A 19,063-nucleotide genomic window follows, 5' to 3' on the forward strand; every position below is an offset into this window, starting at 1 on the left:
TCCCTTCTACAAATTCCATTCCTGACCACAAGAGTCCATGGGACCAGGACATAATCTCAAGAAAGAAAAGCACTATTTATATTTCTGCTGAGCACTTCACTTCTCTTTGGTCACTCTGCTGATGCTTCACTTCTTCACCAAACCCTGTCAAAAATGGCTGGGGGCTCAGGGGGAGGAAAGGGAACATGGTCATTAAGGTCTGGCTTAGCTACTGTAATACAGCTAACATTTGGCTCTGTTAAAAAGACTCCCAGCCAAAGACTTCAAAGCATTTTACAAACATTAATGAATAAACTTTCTCCAGGAGGGCTGATTATAGCCCCCATTTTATGGGTGTATATATTTCCAGATAACCTTCCTGCCACACCAGAAGTTCCCCACTCCTTCTTCCACACCGCAGACTCCCAGCTCCTAATTACACAAAAAACATTTCCACACTAAGGCGATGAAATATATTTTGACCTAAGAGTGGAACAGGATTCAGCACGAGGTTTCCTAACAACAGGCAGGAACTGACAGCCCCAGTGCTCCTACAGCCCACAGCACCCTCATGTATAATCCAGGCCTGTCCCACGCCCAAAATGAACCTGCAAATTTGTAAGATTTCTCTCCACCCTGGAAACACCTTTTGCAAACTTTTCCCTTTACATAAGGGTAACTAGGGACCACCTTCATGTATCACACCTCCCTTTATCACTCCATCTGCCTTATTCCCAGATCCCAATGGCAAAGGAATCTCTGCCACCTTCTGAAGCACCAAATGCTAAATCTTACCCTTACGTGTAACTAACCAGCACCCTCTAACCCTCAGCATAGCAACACAACAGGCATCACACATGGCTACAGAGGTTTTTGCAGAGCTGCACTAAAAGTCACCGACACACAAAACCTACCAGATAACCAGAACTTTTTACAAGGACACAGGTGTTTGCCATGTGCCATCCCACACCACATTTTCTTCACCAGGAAGACACGTGCCAGTTTTGTTCAAACAGAAGCAGCACATCACTGTAGTGATCAGAACAAGCCTGAACTTGAATTTCAAAGATGCCCAGACCACAGAGAGGCCCAAACATGCCACCTTACTGGGCTGTTAAAGCCAGAGATTAGACAGATAAAAAGAAAAGCCTGCGAAATAATTTTTTGCTCCAGGTGGATAAGATGTATTCCCTGTAAGACAAAACTTTGATCATTAAACTCACCTTAGTCCTTGGAAAGAATTTTTCCCTATTATCATTTTACTTAGTCCTTTTCTAGTTTGCTTTCTAATTTCTTCCCATTTGGCATTTTCCCCTCTCTCTCTCAATGTTTTTGTAGTTTGTCCTTCACCTCTCTCAAAACACCTGGTTGAAGTAGCAGCTCAGCAAGTCTCACTGGTTTTCTTAACACAGCTCTAAAAAAACAAATGCATGAAGACCCAGGCACACAGCTCTGATGTTACCTCAGTTTGCAAAAGCACCGCTGAATCGATTAGAATCTGCCCTTCACTGACCTGGTGAATCAGAGGCATCTCTGCACCAACACTGATGCCCCATGAGCAGCTTCAATTCTGCTTGTACTGCAGAATTACAGAAATTATCTTAAACACACTAGGGTGCTTTTCTGAGTCTCTGCTTAGTCCTTTGAGAGCTTGTTCACAGCTCCCGCCATCAAGAACTTATTAACAACTTGCTCCACTCGGAAGTGTGAACCTCCTCACTGGACTGTAACTCCCTGCTCTGCTGACTTTGCACCCTCACGGGGTTCCAATGCACTTGAACAATTCCCATATCCAAGGACACACATGCACCATCAGAAACAGCTGCAGGCCTGAACCGTGAGCTGCTACATAACTGCAGCTACTACCCAAAATAAATATCCTGGGGTTTGGACCCAGGAATGCTTGTGGACTGCTTCCAGGGCACCCTCCTCTCACAGACATACCAAGGGACCATCAACTCTGCCATGCTTCTCCTGGGCACAGACAGGGAAGAGCAAACGCTAACCCTGCAAGGAAATGGGGTAGCTTCAAAAAACTTCAGTTATGGGCACCTGTGTGGGTAAATGCTCAGTGACAGGGGTGGAGTCAGCGGGTTGCCAGCCAGGGCAGTGCCAAGGGATCTGACATGCTTTAAGAGTTCGAGTCCTCCCTTTCCTGCACAGATCCTACAGACTAGACCTCTCCTTTGAAACAGAAAACAAAAGGTGGAGAGCAAAGCCCTCAGTTTAGCTGAAGGCTGTTCAAACTGGACACCCAGGAATGAGCATGCAGGATACTGAGCTTCCCCCAGAGCATCACTGTTCTTGCTTTTTGCATGACTACATAAAGCATCTGCTCAGCACTGTGGTTCCTCTGTGGGTTTTGCTGCCCTGACCACTCCACTTCGATGCTTCCCCTGAAGGAGGGGAAGTGGAAATTGCAGAAGATGGTTCTGCAGTGGGAATACTTGCATTTGCACGAGACATGAAACCTCTCTGGCTGCAGAAAAGGAGAACCGTGCTTAGACGTGAGGCAAGCAGGAAGGGAATAAGGGGAAAACAAACTCCCAAATTCACACACAGTAAGCTGATGATGAAAAGGATTCAGGTGCTACAGCAAAGAAGCAAATAGCACCCAGTGCTCATAAATCAGTCTCAGGTGAGCCTGATCACAAGCCTTCCCCGTGGCAGGCAGGACTGTGCACAGTCCACAGTGGAAGAGGTGCCAGTTGATGCTTTTCTGTGTCCTGTAGACAAACTCTGGTGTGACAGGACCAAGAGCTACTGGCTCCTTCCAGACATGGCCTTCCCACATCTGAGTCTGTAGGAGCAGAAAGCCAGGAGGGGTGAGGTGACAGGGAAAAGAGCCCTGACAGAGCCCTGCATAAACTTTCCATTATGTCTGGGCGATTTTCTATTTGCACTTAAATGCAATAATGTAAATAAACTCCACATAACCCTTGCAGGGCTATTTAGGACGTTTGTGAAAACAACCAGCTCTTCTCATCGTGAGCCAAGGGATGCGAACACAACAGGCACTTCTCATCTTGGTCTCCGCACACTTAATGAAAGTGAAGGATTGTATTCCCTGCACAAAAGCGGAATTGTGTTTCAGGGCTGGGGGTGTGAACCCCATGCGATTTTCCTGCAGTATAAATAATTAAAAGCTGAGTACGATTAGGGGAGAGGGGCAACGTAGCGGAGAGGGTGGAACTGTCATGCCTGAACTTTCAGGGCTTGAGTGTTTCGGGGAAGAAAGGCCACGGAAAAATCCAGCCAAGGAATTTAACTTTCTCACAGATATTCCAGAAAAAAAATAAAAAGGCTGATCTTGATCTCTGAAAAGAGGAAATATGCTAATAAAGCGGCACTTGGGGAATTTGCTGCCTGTGTGAGGCCAGCAGCCCCAGAGCTGTAGCTTTGGCTGGGGCCAGTGCTACAGCCAAACTGCTCCCCCATGTTTTATTGTTCCAGCAAACAAAACCTGGAACAAGGTTAACAAACAAGTGGGCTGCTCCCAAGGCTGAGCTTTAAATCCTGCTGTGGAGACCTAATGGGATATGACGAGAGCTTCCAACACCAGAATAATGGAGATGGAGGAGGGATAACACGGGAGGTATACGTTGAGCCTTGACACGCTCTGATGAAAAAAAGCTTTTAGCCCAATTTTATCATTATTCTGCATAATCCCTTGTATGAGATACTGCCCAGGCACAAAACCAGCAGGTCTGGGCCCAATACCAAAATTTTCCATCATGGTTCAGAATCTTTGGCAATTTCAGGCATGTTTTTAGATTTCCATTAGCTCTATAACCTTGCAGGAACTAATGCTCCTGATACATTTGATTTTTAACACATAAAGTAACCAACAGCTATGAAAATAGGTCTGAATCCTCCTCAGCTGAAGTAAATCGTCTCGGTTCATTTGGAAAAACTTGTTGCTTTTCCTCTCTGTGGCTGTATCCAGGAGAGACCTTCCCACACCACAGAGTCCTTACCATCCTCCCAGCCTCCAAGTCAGCGATAGGTGGGGAGTGTAGGTACTGATAACAAGAACAACTTACACAAACCGAACCTCTAGAAAGCAGGGAATAATTCCAGGAAATAGCCCTTTTGACCAATTTCACTCTTTTCTGTGCCTGCTAGAGGTCTGTAAGTGGAGTTCAATATTCTGCAAGGATCATGAAGGATCTTTGGAGGTAACAAGCTTGTGTAGTTCAATTGGTAGATGCAGAGTATCTGATATTAGAGCATAAGGTAACCTTCCTGTTTCCCAACAGAATGGTTTTAGTCCTTTATAAATCAGGTTACTACTCCAGACACAGTAAATTCCTCTGCTGAGAAATCTGCTATCCATTACAGTTCTGCAGCACTCCCTTGAGATTCTTGGGTTGGACAAACCCACCCAAGTTAAACTCTTTCTAGGTAGTTCATAAAAAATGCATGCACGCAAAAAGCACATAAAGCAATTTGGTTTAGCTTGCAAATAATACCCACAGAGGCCTTTTCAGTCTAAAAATACTATTGCATGAATACATGTGCATCTGGTCAAGTGGCATCACTTTTCAGCCATCAGCTTTGAACTGGAGAGGGAAGCTGAACCAAGAACTGGCATCACAGCTGAACCTTCACAAACCTTTTCCAAATCTTACGCAAGCTTAGGGCAGATAGCATTTAGAACAGGCTTCTCTCATACTCGTAAAGTCCATACACCTTCCACAAAACACACCTCACTGGGCTCTTTATAAGCAGTGAGAGCTCACCATTGCAGAGCTCTGCAACTCATTTCTGAGATTTTCCTGACTGTATCTGTAACTCTGTCAGGGAAAGCTCCACTCCGATTGCTGGGTGCTGCTAACCAGGACAGTTTCCACAGTCACTGTTGTGGAGACTGGGGCTCTCAGGGAAACTGCTTTATGAACACTCATCAGTCATTGCCGTCCCAGCATGATCACACACCTTGGAGATGGACTTCACACTCTCCTCTGGCTGGTGAGATTCACAGGGCACTGAATGTGCAATCCAAGCCTCATCAAAGGGTGCAGACTAAAACCCAAGCCCTAGCATCTTGAGGCGCAGCAATTTCCAAAGCAATTTCCACTGCCCACCATGGCTCACACACTGTCCAGGCACTGCTCCCAATATTTCTAAAAAACACTCCAAAAAACCAAAAAACAAATGCAAATAAAAAAACCCAGCAACCCGCTGCTACTCATTTGTCTAACTACATATAAAGCCTGGAGCTTAATTAAACTTTGTTTTACTTCTAGGATCAGGAGCATGCCTAAAGAAGAGCTACAAATTGAATGCTAACAAAGATCTGCCAGTGCTGAACTTTTGCTCAGAGGCTGCAAAAGGCAAGAAATCAGGGTAGAAGATGAATTCCCTTTGGTAGTCAGAGCAGATCATTAACTGTGCAGTCCCTCTGTAACAGCTGAGGTTGTGGTAGCACAGCACACAAAGACAATACAATGATGGCAGGAAAAATTAGTCTTTAAAACAGCCTGCCACTCAATGTTGTGCTCCTCTAAGACCCTAGAAGTGAGTTAGCGTTTAATCTGTGTTAGATAAGGAGAAAGCTTCTTGATTGTGTGGTGAAATGTTTAAATACTACTGATTCCACACACAGGATATGAATGCCAGGGAAAGAAGTACTTGTTGACATCCAGGAGAATATCAGCACATTGCATGGAAAAATGTTCATGTGGTGTGATGACCCAAACAGCATCCATCACAGTCACTGATGCCATAGTGCAGTCCTAGACCCTGGCCATGAGAAGGAAGGGAATGGAGGACACAACTGTCAGAGACACAGCTTTGAGAGATTCTCATTTCACAGTGGGGTCAGGACAACCACCCAACCACAACTCCATTACCACTTTGTCCAGAACACGTAAGACTCTTTTGGGTGTTTCTGGTATTAAAAAACTTTCTCTGTATAGTGAGAAATTATGATAGCACCACTGGGAGACTCACCTCTGCCCCTCAGCAGCTTCCAGAGAAAAGAAAAACCTCCATCCTTTGATAGCAAAATCCATTCCCTATCATTAGAAGAGGGCACTTCTATTGCATCCTCAGATCACTGAGACATAGTGGTGTGGATATCACCTCTGTTATTGCCTTGCTGCTGTCCCACCCTGAGGAGCTGGCTAAGCTACCACAAGCCACCATATCACTTTCTAGGCCAGACCTGAACATGGGGCAGGCAGAGGAGTGTATTTCACTGTGAACTTGTATCACAGCATAATGCAGCAACCCTCTGCCATACTGTTCCTCTCCACCTCCTCCCCTGCCCTATTCAACCCCACTTTCTCCTCCAGCTTTCCTGCCTGTTTCCTTATGCACCCTCAGACACACACATGTAGCCCAACAGAAACACTCCCTGGGAATCCTTTTAACACAAACCTCCCACGCTGTGAGAGGGGCAAGCTGCATCATGCACAGAGCCACAACACCAGCCCTCCTTCCCTTCCCACAGTGTCAGCCAGGAGCCACGTGCAGGGTGGCATCTATGGAAGAGAGTGTCACACATCACAGAGTGACCCCGTGGATGGCTGGGAAGACCAGGCAGTGACTGTACTCATCCTGCTAAAAAGGCCTGGTGGGTTGAGGGTTAGGAGTCAGCATTTGCAAATGCAGGAGCACACTTGCCTCATTGCATTCTTACCTATACTCTTCACCACTGATAAATTTAGTGCATGCTTGAGCTTGTCCATTCACCGCTCCTGCAGAGCTAAAAGCGTGAACATTACAACATAAAATATTACAGGTCCTTCAAAAACAGTCATTACTGAGTTAGACTCCACTGGACCACTAGAATTAGGGCTGTAGGTCTCCACTTGGGCAATTAATCCAAATTAACTAATGACAGTGAATATACACAGTTCCATCAGAATTGCATCAGGCACCTACCCTGCAGATACCCTGTACCGATTCCCCCTTTGCTCTGCACCAGAAAGCCTGTATTCCAAAGCCACCAGGTCCTGCTTCAAATCATAGTGACCTGGTGACACCCAGGGCACTCAGGCATGTGGCACAGTTACAACCACCTAACTGGGAATGAGAGTGGACATTACACTATTTGATACATCTTGGAGTAACAGCAAAGGGATGTTGGTACAGAAGAGCATGTAACAGAACGATCAATAGCAGCAGCATTCAGATGGACTCCAGTCTGAGTAAGAAAAGGAGATATAGAGACTGCAATTACTGTTTTTTATAGTACCATTTTTGTTTAATGCCATCTTTAATGTTCAGTTACTCCATTATAGCACCACAATCAGGATGACCCTAGCAATAACAAGAAGCTCTTCATGTTTTATCATCACCCTGAAGACAACTTACATCTCTTTCCTCTTCCTAATAAAATTCTTGATATTCTTTATTTTTTTAGTGTTCTAATTGGCTGCTAGTGAGGTTCTCTTTCTGCGCCACTTTGAAGAAAACCTGCTTAGATCAGCAGACCACATTAGGCAGATAATTTTGTGCTAACACACAAAGCCAGTGCTTGAATGGAGCTTTGTTTATTTGTCTTTTCAAAATTGTGACTTTTCAGATATCTCCTTGAAGCCAAAACATCTGTGTGGGTCATTGTGTGGAGAAACTTCGATCTGCCCACCTAACATTCCTGCTGAGGCTCCGGCAGGGATGTCATTTGCTTCTTGCTCAACCAGGAACACAGTGTGGGACTATGGCATGCTGCATAAGCCCCAGTGTTTTCCCTTGGAGAAAGCTGCATTTCCCTATTGTGAGAAAGGATCCTCCCCCAGCTCTGCACACAGAGAGCCAGCCATCCTTATGGAATGTAGGGTTTGGTCCCTCTGCTGAGGTGCTGGTCCTGTTCATACTCTGACTGGAGGCACTCAGTAACACAGGCATGAAGTCACACCAAAACATTTGGAGGCACTGAATAAAATGCAGCAGATGAGCTGCTGTTGATTGAAGCTAAGACACAAGGAACCGAAGTTCTGTCCAATTTTTCTGCTCCTTTTGCTGAGAAGGTTTCTTAGTGGGGGGGCACCACCCAGCTGGGGTCATAATAGCTATAAAACCCCAAGGTGCTACTGAGCAACTGGGAGGGTGATATGGGGAGTGGGGAAAGACCCATCCTTCATACTTGCCACCTGCAAATTTTGTGGTTGCTTTTCATGGGCAAGCACAGCCATGGCAGAGTGAGCTGGCTGCATCCCTGCACTTTTCCACCTTCTGTTTTGGGTAATTATTTATGTGCACACTCAAATGCAAATCCCTATCCTGCTAACAGCCTCCAAAAGCACTTTACAGCAAGAACAATATGGGTCTTACATCTATAGATGTCTTTTATTGCATGGTGGAAATGCCAGGAGTTTTCTCTGCTATCCCAATAAAACAGTGTCCTTTCTCAGCTCCTTCAGGGACAACAGGAGCATTGCTGAACTATCACCTCAGGACAGGATTCTGCAACCATCACCAGAAAATCCATCAGCAATGATGGGAGACCTCAAACAGCATCCAGGGAATGTGTCTCAGTGAGCCACCAGCCTGTCTCGAGGGTCAGCACTACCAACAGGCGATGTTTACATCGCTCTCCTCACGCTCCTCTGTTCTGCACTGCAGGCAAGCGCAAGAAAGAGGCATTTAAAATATCACATTAGGAGGTAGCTTTGACCCCACATGGTGCTCAGGTGCAAATGTCTCCCCAGGGTGAAAAACAACAGATAACTGGACTTGGCAAGCAATTTATAGTGATGCTTTCATTGATGCAGAGCTAATTCAATCTTTTCAATCCTGTTTATTGAAACATTGGCACCCATGTGTATTCTGCTGCCATCATTTGACCCATGCTCAGGAGCAGATGCGACTTGGTTGCACAATTAAAGGATGTGAGAATGCCCTGATTTAATTTAAAACATGTATTTATAGATATCCAGCCTCACTGAAGCAGCACAGGGCTGACACTTGGCTTGTTGCTTTAGGTTCTCTTTGTTGTACTTCTCACATCTTTGTGGGGCAAACAAATCCCATGGTATGTCCAGTCACACTGCCTTATTCCTCATCTTAAAAACAACCTGACTCCTAATTCAAGCATATGTGCTGCTGAAATAGCACAACCAAACACTTCTGAGATTTGAATCTTTGGGACACAGCAGCCTGTTACTGCCTGCAGTGCCTAAGAGAATTTGCAAGGAAGTATTTCAAAAAGCTCAGTATCAAGCAATGTTAGAGCTCTCAAAACCACTGAGCCACTTCCCACAGCCGTTTGGGGAAGGGTGGGCTCTTTTTTAAAGAAACATGAAAATGAAGTAGTGAAATTAATTATCTGTATTACTCCCTTGCTCCTGGGCAGCCCCCTGGGTTTCCCCATGGGTCCTATCCAGTGTCACTGTCAACACAAGGCATTTCAGCCCTGATTAAGTCGCTACAGGCCAGCCCTTATTCCTCCAGTTCTAGTCAAGAGCAAATGAGACACATGCACGCTTTGGAAGTCCTGAAGTGCACCTCTGTCGTTGACACAGCAGGGCAAGTGGAGTTGGCAGAGACCTGTGGATTCCAGCTGTTTTGGACATGAGTGATTCCCGTGAATTGGCTGAGCATTACTCCCTAAGCATTTACTTAATTTTCTGCTGCAAGGGCCACGTGGGGGAGATTGTCAAAGTATATTGATTATGCTAAGGTCACATTATCACTTATGGTTATCAGGCTGCCAAACCCAGGTTCAACCAGTGAAGTTCAAGGTTCCTCCAAAAACCTGGAAAGCACAAGTTATCCCCTGACCTGCAGCAAATTTGCATTTGAGCAAGAATCACTGAAGATCAAGCCATAAGTTTCCCAAAATGCAAGGGTTACCCCAAGGGCCCTAGCATTCATTTCCTTTTCCAACTCTCTTTGCAGGCTTCGTTAGAGCTGTAGACACAAGCTGGTATTCAAGACTCAAAGCAGTTTCCTTTGCATCACCTAAGAGATGTTCAGACATAAACAAAAATCCAGAAAAAGTAACAGGAGAAAAGGGGGGGGAATCACCTATCACTTCTGGGAGTTCAAAAGCACATTATGGCAGCCTGAGCACACAGGGACTTGTCTACATCCTAGAGGTGGGAAACTGAGGCACAGATCGACACAGTGACATGCTCACAGAAACAAGGCCATGGAAACCTTAAGTGAAGACCTCAGTTTCTGTAACTGAGCACCTCACGCTGCAAGAGCTAAAGAGGCTGTTGCAGAGGGCTGTCACTGCTCATGCAGTGTTGGCCCTGATAGAGATCCCTGGGAGGGAAAAGGGTTAAGGAAGGGAATTTTGTTACTTTCTTGTCGTATTTTCTCGTGGGGGGAGAAGCGTTATGCAAGCAAGAGTTTTCCACTGGCTAGGCCCCCTTGCACTTATCAATGGGACCTTTCAGGACTCACTCCCTGATTGAGACATCATTTCCTGTCCAACACACTAACCCCATTGATAACTCCACGCTTGATGGGAACTTTTCAAACCTACCAGGAAAGGCCAGGAGACCCAGAACAACATATACATGAAAACAGAACTGGGGCGAAAAGAAAAAGAAGAGAAAGAAAGAAACAGTTTTGGCCACAATTCGCATGCTGACAACAAATGTTTGTGACTAGGGAGCTGTGCCTCTTTAGCAGGTACATCAGACACAGAGAAGATGCTGACACACTCTTCACAGCAGAGGCACTGGCAGGCCTGGCACTTCAGCCCAATAAGAAGTGAAGATGGGCACAAAAGGAAGCTTAAGAACATCCCTCTCTTGTCTTCCAGCCACAGAGCAAACAGAAATCAGGACTGACTGTAAAAATGGTCACATTTTTCACCAAAAAGGCCAGGAGGTCATAACTGATCTAGCTTACAAGACATGCTAGAGACTTCAGGTTTCCAAATACCAGAAAGGAAACATAAAGGGGAGCAATGATGAAACTAGAGCTTTTCAAGATACCTCAGATCAGGAACCCTTCTTTTCCTAATTTATCATGGCAAAAAGACTCAATGTTATTTTCCAGGACACAGCAGAGTCAGCTGTGTACATCCTAACACTGGCTGTGAGGATTCACTTGATATTCTAACCACAGCCCATCTCCAAACACAAGCTCCAGCCCCAAAATCAACATTTTGCCCCAAAGTTCAGGACCTTGTCAAAGCACAGCTTTTATTTTCACCCCAGGAAATTATAGTTTTGCTGCCTACAAAGATATCAATGGACCTTGATTACTGCTAAACAGGACATCAGCCCCAAAGCTCTCCTTACCCATGCAAGTGCCCAGGAACACTATCAGAAATAAAGTAACACTACAAGAAACGAAGCAGCTGATGCCCACACTGAAACTCTGTAACCGAGACTTTTCCCGTTTCCTGGTTTCAGACTTTGGTCAGCAGCTATCCAGTGAGAAAGTTTTCAATGAAATCTAAATATACAGGCACAGAATACAGCAAAGGAGCTGTACAAAACAGCAGGAGTCAGGACACTGGCTGGCCAGCTAGATGGTGAGGAGGAGAATCTGGAAGGTTTCCACTGCCATCTCCATTACTGAACTGCTGTGGGAGTGTGCAAAAGCTCTGTTGTTTTCAGTTATTTAGCTAAGTAGTTTCTGGGGGCCCAGAATGTAGCTCTTTCTCTGTTCTAAGTGCATCCAAAGTATTTAAAATTAGATCCTCTCTTCAATAGGAACCATTCATGAAAATGTCAGCTTTAAAAGTCTTTACAGTGCAAGCTGCTCACTGTGAGCATACCACCCACTTATCTTATACCTTACAAGGGCAGAGCCTGAAAAGTTTCAAGATCATGACATGTAACAGACCAACCAAGCACAAAGCCTTACTTAAAGGCACTATTAACCCAGCTGGAAACATGACTAGGAGCATGAGTAGAAATAATATTTTATGTTAGACAAGACAGACTTACCTGCAGGTCAAAGAACTTGCTGTATCTCCGGTAGATGATCTGGGAAGTCAGGTCAGACCATGTTACATTGATGATATAGACCTGTTCAGGGAAAAGAAAACACAAATGAGCATGGGCCACGAAGCATGGGGGACATCCAAAGGCTGAAAAGTCAATATAGAGTAATTCCAGACCTCACTGGCTGTTCCTGCTCATAATGAGGAATATAGCCCTGAGTGCAGAACTAGCCTAAATTAAAGCCATTTCCCTGCTGCAGCCTTTAGCAGAGGTCTCAGGACAGTATGCAGCATTCTCTCACACATCTCCACTACCAGTTCCCACCAATTTTGCTCTCCCTGGGATACAAGCTTTAATTGAGGGACAGCACATTTTCTGATCTGTGGTAACACACCCTGCCTTCTATCCTCTTTGGAGGGTCCCAGAGCTGTTTGCAGACATGACTGGGAGAGCTATTCTGTCCCTGAAGCAACAGCCCATTGTGGGCTGCTGATCTGCAATCCCATGCTCCAGGTCATCTTTGTACATGGAGATGCAGCCGTTGCCCTTCTCAAGCAAGAAGTTGCTCTGGTTCAACAGGAAATTCAAAGCAAGCTCAGCTCCAGGGGTACTGGGGGATTACAGCCATGCAACAGTTGCTTACTCACACCCATACACCTGGGATAGGAACTCAACCCTCTCTCTGCACACAGCCCTGGCTGAGTCACATCATACCACTCAGCACCTCTGGCCCCCACTAGACTGATTTGAAGGTGATGTAAAGCTTGACAGTGAGAGTGACACTGTTTTCTTATATTGATGGAAAGGTCAAGAGAAGCCCAGAATAAACCCAGGATTTCTCTTGTCCAACCGTAGTCCATCCACAAAACAATCATCTTACAGAAACACTGTTTTGCAAGAAGCTGTGATAAAAATCTGCACACACATATATACACACATATAAAACAGAAAATATATATGTAACAGAAAAAAAATATATGTATATATATGTGTATATATATATAACCCAGAAAAATGTTTCCTTTTGACTGTAGTACTGCCAAAACATTTCTTTTAAAGAGAAAAAATGAGCCAGGTTCTGTTCTCTCATGCACTTGCCTTCAGGCCAATGCTGGTCCTGCTGCCTTGATGACAGATACACAAGGCTTCAGCAAACACAGGATGGAGGTACCAAGAGTGACCACTGAGGTCACTCACTGAGGGTGACTACACAACATCAATATAATGAAAGTCACAGCCAGGCCAGCTCCTGGGCCTTTAAAGCAATTTCCATGTTTCACATATGGAGTGAGATAATGATCTGCCAGAGGAAACAGGAAAGCATCCCTCCTCCCTCAGCCCCAGTACTGCAGCAGGAGCTCTCCCTTTTGCCATGGACACACAAGTGAAGCTCTCTGTCTCCAGTGATGGGGGATGGATAAGCATCATCCCCTTCTCCATCTTCCCCAGGGCACTATCCCGTCTTGGTAATTGCTACTGTGCTTTTACTGATAAAAGTTATTGCATGAAAATTCCTGGAGGGTTGTTGAATATTGGGCTTAACAATGCTTTTCCGAGGACTGCTGAGGAATTTTTCCTTTCTTATTCTTTCCTAGCAGGAGAGAGGTGTCATCTAATATCCCAGAAACCACAGAGGTCCTGCAGCCATACTTTCCTCTCTGCTTATTTGACCACATTCAGTCCCCAAGGCTGCTCCCCATCTACTGCAGCCCAGTTTCATGGCATTCAAGAACTGGACATGCTGAGCACAGGCTGCTAAGGAGATCTGAGGCCTCTCTCATCATCATATCAAACATATCTGCTGTTCCTACCAGGGTAGAGACCACTGAGGCTAGCAAAGGAAAGACTGCCCAGGGGAAAGAGGATGATTCTCAGCAAACCCAGGTTACTCATCAGCTGTGTCTCACAATTCTGGAAAACCAAACCACTCAACCTCCCTCCCTCAGTGCCCATACACACAAGGGTGACACTGGCACTGCCCTGCATCATGGAGGGGAGATAAGACTGTGTAACATGAAGATTTCAGGTCCTCTTTAAAGATCTGACCCACACAGTCAAGGCAGAGGAGTCAAAGCCTGGGAAGGAAGCTGCTGTTGCCAATTTTCAGGCCGACTACACTACTCTGAAGAATATTTTTCCATGTGTTTGTTGTGGAAAAAAGAAAAAAAAGGTTTGTAGCTTCAGTCTGAGCTAATTCACACAGAAATATTTCTACCCATTCTCTATCCAACAGCTACTTTCAGATGGAAAACCCATTTGATTAAAAACAGATCATGACATATGGGAGCTGAATAGCATCCAAAAGCAACTTCTGATACTGTAATTCTGGCCCCGAGTTCTCACAAAAGGGATGAGACAGGAGGAGAAACATATTGTACATGCAAATAAAGATTATATTTTTCTTTAATTATGCACCTTTTCTGCAGAAACTAGAAACAAAACACATATGCCACAGACATCCAGGCTTTTTTAATTTCATGGCACTTCAGGCTTCCCCATGTTACTCTTCAGAACCCACAAAAACTGAGTTTTGTGAAATTTTTAACAGCCTGCAAATCTGCTTGATCAAGATCTAATCTGGACAGGAGTTAATCCTGCTTCAAGAGTCCAGCATGGTTTGGTAGTGCAGTAAGTGGCACAACACCCCCATGGCACAAGAGGGGGCAGAGCTTGTAAACAGAGGTTGTAAAGGGGTATTCTGGGCAAGAGGCCAGATTTGTTTGGTGCAGGGAACAGGTGTAGGAGCAGGACCCCACTGCATGGTGCAGATACAGCCCCAGATCTGAAACTCAGGCCCTGTGGGAATGAAGCTGCCACTGACTTCAGCCAAGCCAGGACTGTGCTGCACATTTAGGACAGCCATTAAATCTTTTTGAGCCTAAGGTCTCCTCAAGCTCAGCAAGTGATGGATTGGGCAGCATGCAGATGCACTGATTTCTATTTCATGGAAAGATCATAGCAGAAGCAAGAAAAGCGTTTAATTGCAGCCTGGTGCTATGTGAAGTGAGAAACCAATGGGCTCAAAATCTGCTTGGTGGGACACAGGTGCAAAATCTAAAATGGCTATTGATCTTTTTTTGCTTGTTTGCGCAAATCAAATTGCTTCTCAAAAGCCACCACTTAAAATAATGGAGAATAACTGGTTGAAAAAGATCTGTAAAATGCCAGATTATAACTGTAAGGTCTAGAGGTTTCAAAAGCCTTAGATATCACATTTCTCTCCCCTAGAGATCAGAGTTTGGAAATTATTTGCTTCTGCTACCTTGGGCAGACCCATAACCTTTTCATGAGCAGCAAACATTACATCAGCTTACCTCATCATTTTTTTTCTAAGATCTTAAAATGGGTTGCTGTGAAAGCAATCAACAATATCCCAGGGGAGGAGGAGAAAAGCAGTCCTGGGGGAGCCCAAGGTCATGGAAATGCAATGGGACAAGAAGACAGCAGGAAATATCAGATAAATATGGAGAGTCATCCCACGCTCAAACACCCAGCAGAGCCAACAGAGCTCTCGCAGACTGCCTGCAGAGCCAAGGGAAGGCTTTCTGTGGCATCCAACAACTCCCCAAAACTGAGCCACACCAGCCACCACTCCAGCACGCAGCTGGTCCTGCCCATGGGAGAGTCCCAGGTCCTCGGCACACTTCTTTTTTCATAAAAAAAGATAAAATCAAAGTACCTTACACGCCTTGGAGCAAGCTGCTCCGTGTGAGTACCATGTTTTCTGACAGTTCATACATGCACACAACTAAACTGCATCACAATTGCGACTGCAAATTACAAATTACTACAATAATTATTACTAAAGGTAAAAAGATCTGCTTTATGCAGATCTGCCATGTTTATTACCTTAAAGGAGTCAAAACACACATGCTATTCAAATGCTCCACATTAAAAATCTTTTAACATGGAGTCCTTAACAGTGAATGATAACTGAAGTAAAAAATTACAAACAACTCACTGCAACAATCACTGGGTGCTCCAGCCACTAAGAAAGTTCAACCTTTAATTTCAAAAATCCAGTCTTTTTTTTGGTCTACTGTTATATTTTAAAATAAATCCTTCTTCAGAGAAACAAGAAGTGGGCCTGTACAGACTGCAGAATATTAATCAGGAACTGAGCTTGATAAGCAGCTCTTAATATTTATGCCTTAGGAAAGAAGGTGCAGAGTGTCAGGGGGGGTTTATCAGCTGCTAATTATTGTTTAATTCTAGCTCTGGGAAACTTCAATTTTACCCACCACAAAGCAGAAAATTTACTGTAAACTGAAGTTATTGCTCTCCCTTTACTGCCTATACCAAGCGAGGAGGAGAGGTGCCTTCCTACTACAAAATGCATTCACTCAATCATTGGGCATGACTTTATCATTGACTTTCTTGTTTTCAGTGGAAAATATCCAGTTACATCTGGCACAAAACCAAAGGTAATGAATTCAGGTTACTCTCATGTGACCGATTTTTCAATTGGTTTTTAGGTGCTAACGTTTTGTTTTCTACAGCCAGATGAGCAGGAGTGGAAAACAAATGTCTGAAACGAGCCCTCTGATGAGACCAAGATAAGAACACACACAAATACAGGAGCTATTGGCAAAGAGAAGATTAAAGAGCAGAGACCAGAAATATCCCTGCAAACATAAGAGAGGGTGCTGTTAACCTTTAATAAGTAATTACAGTAAATACCAGCTATTAAGAGAGTTTTATGAATGCAAAAGACAACGCTGTGGTGCAATTTGTATGCAGATACCATCATGATATCCCCTTTTATCCTGTAAAACGTCAGCTTCTTCAAAGTCTCCTATTAAGTGTTGGATGTCTGTCCTCCAGTGAATCAGGATTGAGTTGGAAAAGACGCACCTTTTCCCCTGTATTCAGATGCTATCACTGCCTGTGAGCTGGAAGCTTTCCACCAGCACAGCTCAGCATGTGAATGCTCCCTGGTCTACTTCCATGCAAAGTCAGCCCAACTCCTGCAAGGCTTGCAGCAATTTCAGTTGGTTCATTTAGCTGGTGGAGTTTACGTTAAAACAACTCAAACTGCAGCAAAGTCAACATACATCTGTGTCCTAAATTACTGGAGTACAGCCACGGACTTACTGTTTGCACAACCACTTTAACGTCAAAGATGTGCTGATGAGCACAAATCAGTGCTGGCCCAGATCCAGACTGGAAGTGATAACAGCCTAGAGACTGCAATTTTGGTACTCACAAGACCAAAGCAGCAAAGCTGTTCACCTTTCTGATGCATGTTGGTTGATTTTAGGTACCTTCTTCCACCCCATAAGACACTGGCACCAGTAGCCAGGGTTTTCTCAGGATGAGGGCCACCAGTGTCCTAAATTCCTGCCCCATACAAGGGACAGCATGGCAACAGGAAGAGTGGAATCCCCCAGGAATAAGCACGGAGAATATAAGACGCCTCCTGCGCACATAACCTGTGCCTTCACTTGGCTTGGATCACATCTGACTCTAAATTCAACGAGTGCAGCATGGGCTTCTTGCCCAGCTCACCAGCATCCAAAAGGCCCTGAAAAGCACTCTGAGACCTGGTAAATTCCCACAGAGGTGAAGTCAGACCCTCAGCCCCAAGCCCATGTTAAGTCCATCACTGGTGCCATGCGATGATGTCACCTTTCAGCAGGATGGTCTCTGAGGTACCACAGCTCAGCCAGGGCAGAGCCAAGGAACAGCTATTTTCAAACCCAGCCCAGAGCTGTTCTCACCCCAGGATTTCGAAGACTGAGCTGAGAAACAGAGATGAAACTCAGAAGAAACATGACACCCAAGGATCTTCAAACAGGAAAGCTTCTTGCAGGGAGGTTGCTGGCGTGGCAGGGTGCCTTAGAGCAGTCCCAAGCACATGGGCTGACGTGGACTGCACACAGGTGCGGGGCGTCTGGCTTATTCATGCAGCAGATGTGATTTCATGGACACCCCTCTACCCAGCTCGTGTTTCCATTACCAACAGGGAAAATGTAACTGAGAAAAAGCCAGAATGACCCGTGGGTCTCATGGACAAATGTTGCACATACCTAAGTTTTGGAAGCAGAGCAGAGTTACAGTATGATGGGAGGGAACAAACTGGACAGCCCCAGCATTTGCCAGTTCTCATCTGTGAGCAGCCACCACACAGGCAATTAAACCAGGACATTGTAATTCCAGTTTCCATCATAATTTGCAAGCTAATTTACATCTAATTAAACATACAAGAAAGGGGATAAAAAAAAAAAATAAAGAGGTGAGAGGGGATAGGAGAGTTTTCCTTCCTTTACTGTTTTCTTTTGTGGATCCTATTTCATCTCTAAACTGCAATGCAAGAGGATTAATGCCAGATTAGTGTTGCTTCTCTTTTCAGACATATCACACTAAATCTGAGCACATAAAAAATAAACTCATTTCTGAATCTGGCCATACTCTCAAGACTCAAGCTGGGTCCATTCTGGTGTAGAAAATCCCAGCACTACTGTATCCTATATGGGTACAGACCTTCCTGCTGATGGAAGAGGAACCAAGATGAAATCCATTTCTCTTTGCCAAATCCTGGTACTTAAAAACAAATGAGAATAGCAAACAAGTGCCTCAAGTCAGTCAGCAGACATCCTTGAGAACACAGGAAGAGGAACTCAGATCTGAGATGGAGGCACCTGGCTAGATGTTTTTGCTGGTTTCCTTGCTTCAGGGGTACAGACCAGACATGCAACAGGGCTGTGTCTGAATGACGAATCCAGCTCATCGTGTTTATGCAGGCAAAATAAGACAACACTTAGCCTCCCATATTTTTCTCATGCACTGACGAGGTTTTAAAGCCCACAGCTCAAACTCTGATTTAGTCTCAACTTCACTCCTCAGGTTTTTGGCATTTGCCAGCCTGGGTTTTTAAATATTAACTTCAGGCCTTCCCGGCATCTTCCTGCTAAAATAATGCTCAGTTGTCCCACACAATCAGAACTATAAGTCAAAAGGGAAAAAAATCTCCCTGCTCCATTTCTTTGCATGGCCATGCAAATAAACATGAGAGGCATAAAAAGGTAAAAAGTGGAATTTGCACCTATAATTTGCGACAATAAGTTGACCAGAGAGCTGCAGAACTGGAACAGCTGGGAGCCCTGCAGCTTGGTTACAAACCAGCCCCGAGCCTCTTGCCAGGCTTGTTTGATTACTTCATTTAAGTTCATTCTTAGGAGTGTATGAGCAGAATATGATGTGTCTAATCCTTGCAGATGTTG

The 19,063-nt window shown here is 44.8% G+C and overlaps 1 protein-coding gene across 3 annotated transcripts in view; it reads right to left on the reverse strand.

The window, feature by feature from the left end:
• Positions 1-19,063, reverse strand: part of SH3PXD2A (SH3 and PX domains 2A) — a 260,811-nt gene that overhangs the window by 204,296 nt on the left and 37,452 nt on the right. For all 3 annotated transcript variants that reach the window (XM_064663221.1, XM_064663220.1, XM_064663222.1), the window contains exon 2: positions 11,844-11,924. In XM_064663221.1, coding sequence (XP_064519291.1) covers positions 11,844-11,924 — 81 coding nt within the window. The remainder of the gene's footprint in view (positions 1-11,843; positions 11,925-19,063) is intronic.

This window comes from Pseudopipra pipra, chromosome 8, assembly GCF_036250125.1.
Source record: "Pseudopipra pipra isolate bDixPip1 chromosome 8, bDixPip1.hap1, whole genome shotgun sequence".
NCBI classification, from domain to species: domain Eukaryota; kingdom Metazoa; phylum Chordata; class Aves; order Passeriformes; family Pipridae; genus Pseudopipra; species Pseudopipra pipra.